The sequence below is a fragment of the Chenopodium album genome, chromosome 26 (genome assembly GCF_948465745.1).
Source record: "Chenopodium album chromosome 26, dcCheAlbu1.1, whole genome shotgun sequence".
NCBI lineage: Eukaryota > Viridiplantae > Streptophyta > Magnoliopsida > Caryophyllales > Amaranthaceae > Chenopodium > Chenopodium album.
Genome location: NC_137859.1, coordinates 4,520,311 through 4,529,654, shown reverse-complemented (window position 1 = coordinate 4,529,654; position 9,344 = coordinate 4,520,311). Strand labels below are relative to the sequence as shown.

General features: G+C 36.5%; 1 protein-coding gene across 1 annotated transcript; it reads left to right on the top strand.

Moving 5' to 3' along the window:
- The first annotated feature begins 1,905 nt into the window (after nt 1-1,905).
- LOC145618185 (uncharacterized) lies at nt 1,906-4,510 on the top strand. Its single transcript, XM_081672971.1, has 2 exons — nt 1,906-2,039; nt 2,255-4,510. The coding sequence occupies exon 2, from the start codon at nt 2,362-2,364 to the stop codon at nt 4,060-4,062; it is 1,701 nt and encodes a 566-aa protein (XP_081529097.1). The 5' UTR covers nt 1,906-2,039; nt 2,255-2,361; the 3' UTR covers nt 4,063-4,510.
- The last annotated feature ends 4,834 nt before the right edge of the window (nt 4,511-9,344 follow it).

Here is a 9,344-nt window from a genome sequence, read left to right as displayed (position 1 = left end):
AGTATAGTGTCCATATAATTGGGCTCCAATTCTCCATATAATTGTCTAGCTAGTAACTTTGTCCCAATATATTTTTTTTTCACCTTTATTATATACTAGTATATAGCCACATACCAAGGAAATTAATCAATTATTAATTTAATTTAAATTAGCGTCTCTAAAAATGTCTAGTCAATAAAGGACGACAAAATTAAAAATGGCAATACATATTACTTTCGTGTTGCTTGTCATTGTAACACTTTGACATTTGAATTATTTAAGTGTTTGACTTTTATTGTAATTTCTTACCAGCATATAATAACACATGTTAGTATATGTAATGTTTTTTATATAAATAAACTAATAGATAAATAGGGATGTTAGCCAATTTTTGCATTTAATTAATTTGAAATTGAGGGAGTAATATTATTGGTGGTACTTGGTAGTAGTTTATAGGAAATTTTTCACGTCAATAAGTCTATCGATAAAGTTTATTTATCCTCAAATATCTTGAAATGTTATCAAGCTACATTGTTAAGTGGCATTGAGAATTATGTTATCTATAGTTAAGTGGTATTGGGAAAGGTATCGTTCAATCTACTTAAAAGGGGAGACATTAGTATATAATCTCTACACCATATTGATACAACATCTGAATTAGCAACACGGCTACTACACCACCTCAACCTCATTGAAAATTCCATTATTACTCCGTAATACTAAACGGTCCGACCCTTATTTATTAGAGTTGTGTATATGAAAAAAAAAAAAAAAAAAAGGTAGCCACGAGTTGAGTTCCAAAAAAAGAAAAAAAAAATGAGTATGTTCAGAGAGACACGGGGGAGAAGAGAGGGGGAGTTACGAGTTATGACAATGCATGCACACTTATGGAAGCTACTCAGAATAAGGATATAGTTTCCTATTTACTTCCCGTACGGTTGTGTTTGTATTAATATGCTATCTGACAATTTCATAGCTGGACTTCCCACACTCTCACCTCTCGTATTGGGGGTTAATTAATTTAATAATTTCTAATCTAATCTTGGATTGGCCACATTATTAGCAACCTCTTAGAGTCCTTCCTTTTTGTTACTTACAAATTACAAACCATTATTTCTATTTTATATGTCAAAATTTTTACAGTACATATATCTACAAATAATTCCTTTCTAGGACAGCTAGCTAAAGTCTAGTGTAACAATTTTCTATGACGTATATAATTTTAAAGGAGTCGTGATATGGATGTAAAGAGTATGTGTTATCTTAATATCTGTAACGGATCTTATGAGTATAATATTAGAGTCAAAATAGAAAATTACAAAGTATAAATTACATATATAACCCCTTCTAAAGGTAAAAGTTTTCTAAAAAGTACTGTAACTTCCTATTCGAGATCAATTGTAAATTTTCATGATTATCAATACTACTAGTTACCATACTTACCAATTCTAACTTTAAATGACTTTTCCTATTCTTTGACTTCAAGCTGAAACTCTCACGACATAGAATAATTTTCTAAATGAAAGAAGAATAATATAGGGTGACCGTCCTAAATGTTCCTAACATCAATTTATTAGAGTGGTAGGGGGTGATTAAAAATTAAACATCAAGGGCACCTAGTATATTCTTAAATTGTTTATCCTCTCAAAATTCACACTTAATCCCCTTAAAAAAAACCAAATAAAGGGTAAAAGGGAATCTACATTAGTAGAAATGGTTTGTTAAAATTTACCATAATACTACTACTACTAATAGAATAAAGGAATTAGTGATTATAAAAATACAATTAAGGAGCAACTTCTTAATTAAATGAGAAAGAAAAAAAAAAGGTACAACTTTTAAAATTGTTGCGTTATGTGGGACCCAATTTCATACTTTACTGGCACTACAAATACCTCCTCCCCCTCATTCTTCTCACTCGCATTAACCAAGTTTCAAAAAATTAAAACCCCACAAAAAACTCAACAAAAAAAACAGAGTACTCTGTATTATTAGAAGAGAAAAAAAAAACAGAGGTTTATTGTTGTTGTTGGTTGTTTATGATCGAAGTAAATTAAAGGGTAAGAAAATTTGACTGCCCTATGATTGCCACCCATGTCCCAATTACATCTCTTTCCCACTTGCATGTTTTTCAGAATGCTTTGTAACTTGATACTTTTTTGTTACTTACTTCTTCTTACAGTTGGCTCTCTTTAATGCTTAATTTCTCAAATTTTAATAAAAGTTTTGATCTTTTTTTCTATCTCTAATAAAAGAATCTGTTTTTGTGTTGCAGGAATTCAGAAAAATTGTCCAAATTCAAACAAAAAAAAAAAGAAAAAGAAAATCAAACATCTCTCTAAATTTCTCTGCATCTGAAGTAGTTGCAGAAAGAAGAGAGAGATGTCAGCAGGGTGGTTTGACAACGCCAGCTGCCTTCAAAGGCCTTATAAAATGATCATCAATGAAGATGATTCTTCCATACACTCCAAACAGGGCATTGTTTCTTTACTTAGCTCTGATTTTAACAATTCTTCTTCTTCTTTCAACAACAATTCTATTCGAAGAACTCTCTCTGCTGCTGACATGTCATCGGCACAAAAATTGATCACTCCTCATTCTTCTTCTTCTTTCAAGAGGGTTCATTCCTCGCTCGCCTTAGGCGAGCATCGTCAAAACAATACTGATGGTGATAACACTAGTAGTAATTCTGATAATGACAACAACAGCAACAACAACGTGGGTGGTCAGGCATTTGAGGAAATCTGGAGTTCTATTCAAGCTGACAAGAAGAGTTGGGGTTCTATTCTTTCTCCTGGAAAGAATGATGGGTCTGGGTCTAAGTCCGGGTCTGAGCCGGGTCAGCTTCCTCCACCGTATGTTCACCCTTTGGCAAAGCGTTCAAGCTCGCTTAGTGAGAAGAGCCTTGAGATTTGTACTGAGAGTCTCGGGTCGGAGACCGGGTCTGATGGGTTCTCTTACCCGCCTTCAGACCCCGAAGACGAGCACGAGCAAGTGGAGGAAGAACAAGAGAAGGAGAAGGAGAAAGAGCAAGAAGAGGTAGAGGAGAAAGGGAATGTTATTGTAGAAGTTGGTAATTATAATTATAAGTGCAACAACAACAACAACAACAGCTTGAAGGGTCCCACTGTAAAGAGGTCAATGATGGTCCCTCTTGTAAGGCCGTCATTCCCTCCTCCTCTTCCTTCATTGGCTCACCGAGACGATGGGTCCAACCTCCACATACGGTCCCACCGCCAAGACGGCCGCCTTGTCGTTGAAGCTGTCGCAGTTCCTTCTCAGAACTGCTTCCGTGCGCAACGACAGGATGGCCGCTTGCTTCTAACTCTCAGTACGAGTGCTACTACTGATGAGCATGAACTTGAGCAAAGTGAGGAGGTACTCGAGGCTGCTATCGTAGAGAATTATGATCGCGATGAAGAGGTAGACGAGGAGGAGGAAGAAGAAGTAGGAGGTGAAGAGGTGTTGGCTATACCGAGGGGGGTGATGAATGTACAAAGGTCATGCACGGCATTTACAATGAGTAAGCTTATGGAGTTAACAAGTACACGGAACAAGTCCACATGGCCTCGCAAATACAACAAAACAGTAATCAAAACTCTTGACGACAATGAGGAAGAGATAGAGGATGAAGAGGTGGATGAGTTGGCAGCAGTGACGCGATCACTGCCACCTCAACCAAGGGTGAGTGCGAGCACAGCCACTGCTGCTGCTGTCGCCCTGAATGCCTACGAGTACTACTGGCGACGGAGCAATAGCCCCGCGGCAGCAGCAGTGGCTATGCTCAATCCACTTGTAGGGCACAAGAATAATAATAAAAATTGTGCCCAGCAAGTGGAAAAGGATGATACCAAAAGGAATAACAACAAGTTGCTTTATGCCGCCCATAATAGAAAGGGAGAAGCATTAGCACAACAAGAGGTGGTACTACTGAAAGCTGCAGGAACAGGCAGAGGAGACGGAGTAGGAGGAGCAACCGCGGCCGAAAAGGCGGAGTATCTTGTTCCCTTGATGCTTAGAGGCTGTAAAGAACCCAAGAGGTCACTCTTGTTCTGGGAGCCTCCTTGCATTGCTACCTCCTAAACACCCACCTCAATACCTCATCACCTTAATTTAATTTAAGGTTTAACCATCCCTCATTTCCTTCAATAATCCACCATTTTCCAACATCATTAATCACTTAATTCCATCATTTACATAATCCCTAGCTTATTACTATCATTGCAATTTAAGCCCTCTTTTTTAATTAGTTGTAATTTCATTCCACCCTATGAACGTGATCACTTTAATTTATTGCCATTTTTAGAATTTTTAATTTAATTAGGCCATCCCACCGGGGTATCTTATCATGTTGTAGTTCAATAAATTTTGCAAAATCCTTTGTAAAGGAGAAAAATTTATTAGTTTTACATATTACTACGATTAAATTTAATTGTAGTATGTATGTATTAATTCTCCGATTTTAAGATTTCAATTCGAGACTTGAACAAATATGAAAAAGTGAGATGATGATATTTCTAAGAAATTAGAAATTTTTTTTCGTTGCATTAATACGTTCCTCTTTTTTTGACGATGATTCAACAATATCTTTGACTCTTTGTGGCTCAATCTTGGGAAGGTTTTATTTGTCCCCCACCCTCCAATCCTAAAGATTTTTTTCAAACAAATAAATAAATAAAGTGCAAATTAAATTAAAAGAGCTTTTTAATTTAAATTTCTGCCATAAAATGAAATGAAATAAAAGCGAATAATGGAGGTTGGTAATTAAATTGATGCATGTGTGGACCAGTTAGATGCTATTTAAGGAGCATCAAGATCCACCGTCTTCGATTTGGTGCCTGGTCTTGTTCCACTTAAGGTTGTGACTATGATGTATGTTGTATTTTTCTTTCCTTTTAATCCAATCAAAATTTATTATCTTCTTACTGCTCTACGTACTATTTATTATTCTAGATTTTTGGATAGAAGGTTCGTCTTTTTATTCTTATAATTTAACCTACTCCATCAAATCATTTCCTTATGCTTCATTTAATTTTATTTCACGTATAATAAGTCCAATTGATCAATAAAACGATTTATTGTATATGAAGTTTTCATCGAATTAAATTAAAGTTTCGAGGTTTTGAATCTTTGATTTTGAAATAATCTATGTCTACGTCCAATATACGGAGTATTGTTTTACAAATACTGTTTTTTCTTATTATTAAGCTAAACGGCGGCGGATTAGATTTTCATAATTTATTGGTCCCTACTCCCTAGTCAGATCCCATACATAATCTCTACGTCAATTTTTACATACCATAGACTTGTATGATACGAACCCTATTCTCTCTTCACTTTATTTGCACGTGTGTATCTCAATTCGCAATAACTCCAAATTGTATTTGTGCAATAATTTAAATCCACTATTTATTAAAAACACGACAAAAAACCGGCCAATTTGACTTTTTTCAAATAAACATTTTCTTTCTCACATATTTCTATTAAGAATAGTATATATAAACTATCCATACCATGATTTATTGTAATTATAAGTGATTTTTGTACCAATTTCCCAGTCATCTATATATAGCATAAGATCTTGTTATTTCAATACGAGCTTAGGAATATATGAGAAATTGGCAACACAAAACTTAAATCAGTGGACGGCATAAAGTTAAATTATCATGATATGTTTATGATAAATGTAGTAAATCTAAAGTTCTTTAATGCTTAAAAACTGATAGTTCTCATGATATCAATCAATAGTATAGAGAATTTTTGTGTATTCTACCGAATTGAAATAAGAAAAAATAATTACTTTTTTAGCGCTCACAAAATAGGAACTTACAATAGTACGCAGAAAGATATTAGATTCTTTTCGATAAAGACAGGTTATGTAGAAATCACTCCGTAAATAAGTTACCTGATTCACTTAACTATTTTGCCATGAAGAAAATAGAGCTTTGTGGCCAAAAAAAATTTATAGAGCATCTCATATTCTTTGGCTCCCCACTATCACTTTTAACATCATTATATGATTACTATTAAAAAAAAATTGACAAGGAATGGATAGAAACGGACCTTTGCTTGATCAAAGTATAGGCAATTTCGGAGGTGTATATGTGAGAACAGTATAAGTCTATAATACACGAAATCGAAGCGATTTAGGAGGTGTCAGGAGCTGGTGTTGGAATTTCACGGAAAACTACGGGATGAATCCCGGGATCATATTATATTGTCTGGACCCATATATGACCATTATCTGGCAACGTAAAGACCCTGTGAGAGCTTATAGCCAATACAACAGGCATGTACGAAAACGAGTAAAATGACCATTTAAAGGCAAATTGGATGATTCCACCCACCCAATTAAACTCTTGGAGGGTATTAGGGACCATGGTAAACATCTCGGCAATTTTTATTTCCGGGCGAAAAAAGGTCAAAAAATTCCAAAATTGAAAAATATATAATCCACAGTTTTTTAGGAATTTTAGAAGTTTCGGGGCCCGGTGGCGAAAAGTGTTGAGACCCTAAAGCTATCAAAAACTAACCTAACCCGAAGACCCGACCTTAAACGACAATGATCTGAACCCAACCTATACTCAAACAATGGGTTGGATTATAGCCTTCAATTTTGCCACTTTTCGCCACCAGGCCCAAAACCTCAAATTTTCCTTAAAGCGTGGATTATAGCCTACCACAGACGTTTATGACAACATAAAATGATCATATATGGTTTCAAACGGCATTATATGACCCCAAGATGTATCCGTTAAGGTTTCAAGACTTTTGCCACCGTGCCCCGAAACCTCAAAAATTCCTCAAAAAGCGTGGTTTATAGCCTTCAATTTTGTAATTTTTTGACCTTTTTTCGCCCGAAAATTAAAATTGCCGAGATGTTTACCATGGTCCCTAATATCCTCCGGGAGTCAAATAGGCTCGGTGGAACCATCCAATATGCCCTTAAACGGTCATTTTGCCCGTTCACAACGAACTTGCAGTGATTTCGTAAACTCAAGCCTACCACGAACAATTATGACAACATATAATGATCATATATGGATTCAAACGGCATTATATAACCCCGAGATGTATGCCTTAGGGTTTCAAGGCTTTTCGCCACCGGGCCCCGAAACCTCAAAATTCCTCAAAAAGCGTGGATTATAGCCTTCAATTTTGTAATTTTTTGACCTTTTTTTCGTCCGGAAATAAAAATTGCCGAGATGTTTGCCATGGTCCCTAATATCCTCCGGGAGTCAAATTGGGTCGGTGGAACCATCCAATATGCCCTTAAACGATCATTATACCCGTTCACAACTTGCAGTGATTTCATAAACTCAAACCCACCGTGGACGTTTATGACAACATATAATAATCATATATGGTTTCAAACGGCATTATATGACCCCGAGATGCATCTCAAAGGGTTTCAAGGCTTTTCGCCACCGTGCCCCAAAACCTCAAAATTTCCTCAAAAAGCGTGGATTAGCTTTCGATTTTGTAATTTTTGACCTTTTTTCACCTAAAAGTAAAAATTGCTGAGATGTTTACCATGGTCCCTAATATCCTCCATGAGTCAAATTGGGTCGGTGGAACCATCCAATATGCCCTTAAATGGTTATTTTTCCCGTTCACAACTTATAGTGAATTCGTAAACTCAAGCCTACCATGGACGATTATGACAAAATATAATGATCATATATGGTTTCAAATAGCATTATATAACCCAAGATGTATCCCTAAGGGTCTCAAGGCTTTTCGCCACCATTCCCCGAAACCTCAAAATTTCCTCAAAAAACGTGGATTATAGCCTTCGATTTTGTAATTTTTTTACCATTTTTCGCCTGGATATAAAAATTGCCGAGATGTTTACCATGGTCCCTAATATCCTCCGGGAGTCAATTTGGGTCGGTGGAACCATCCAATATGCCCTTAGACGGTCATTTTACCCGTTCACAACTTGTAGTGATTACGTAAACCCAAGCATACCACGGACGTTTAAGACAACATAAAATGATCATATACAGTGTCAAACAGCATTATATAACCCCGAGATGTATCCCTTAGGGTCTCAAGGATTTCCGCCACCGGGCCCCAAAACCTCAAAATTCCTCAAAAAGCGTGGATTATAGCCTTCAATTTTGTAATTTTTCCCTTTCTTTGCCCGGAATCAAAAATCACCGAGATGTTTGCGATGGCCCCTTATATTCTTCGGGAGTCAAATAGGGTCGGTGGAACCATCCAATATGCTCTTAAACGATCATTTTACCAGTTCACAACTTGCAGTGATTTCGTAAACCCAAGCCTACCACGGACGTTAATGACAACATAAAATGATCATATATGGTTTCAAACGGTATTATATAACCCCGAGATGTATCCCTTAGGGTTTCAAGGCTTTTCTCCACCGGGCCCCGAAACCTCAAAAATCTTCAATTATAACCTTTAATTTTGTATTTTTTGACACTTTTTCGCCCAGAGATAAAAATTGTCGGAATTGTCGGAATTTTTACCATGATCCTTAATACCGTCCAAGAGTCCAATTGGGTCGGTGGAACCATCCAACATGTCTTGAAACAGTCATTTTACCTGTTTGCAACTTGCAGTGATTTCGTGAACTCAAGCCTACCACGGACGTTTAAGACAACATATAATGATCATAAATGGTTTCAAACGGCGTTATAAGACCCCGGAATGTATCCCTTAGGGTTTTAAGGTTTTTCACCACCGTGCCCCGAAACCTCAAAATTTCCTCCAAAATCTTATATTATAGCCTTCAGTTTTGTAATTTTTTTACCTTTTTTCGGCCGGAAATAAAAATTGCCGAATTATTTACCATGGTCCCTAATACCCTCTAAGAGTCCAATTAGGTCAGTGGAACCATCCAACATGTCCTGAAACAGTCATTTTACCCGTTTGCAACTTGCAGTGATTTCGTAATATCAAGCCTACCACGGACGTTTAAGACAACATATAATGATTATAAATAGTTTCAAACGGCATTATAAGACCCCAAGATCCCTTTGGGTTTCAAGACTTTTCGCCATCGGGCCCCGAAACCTCAAAATTCCTCAAAAAACGTGGATTATAGCCTTCAATTTTGTTATTTTTTGACCTTTTTTCGCGCGGAAATAAAAATTCCCGAGATGTTTTCCATGGTCCCTAATATCCTTCGGGAGTCAAATAGGGTCGGTGGAACTATCCAATATGCCCTTAAACGATCATTTTACCCGTTCACAACTTGTAGTGATTTCGTAAACTCAAGCGTACCACGAACATTTATGAAAACATATAATGATAATACATAATTTCAAACGGCATTATAAGACCCCGAGATGTATCTGTTAGGGTTTCAAAGCTTTACGCCACCGTGCCCCAAAACC

Bases quoted from the DNA above. Each gene is read 5' to 3' on its own strand.
- LOC145618185 (XM_081672971.1), top strand. From the start codon at position 2,362: ATGTCAGCAGGGTGGTTTGACAACGCCAGCTGCCTTCAAAGGCCTTAT.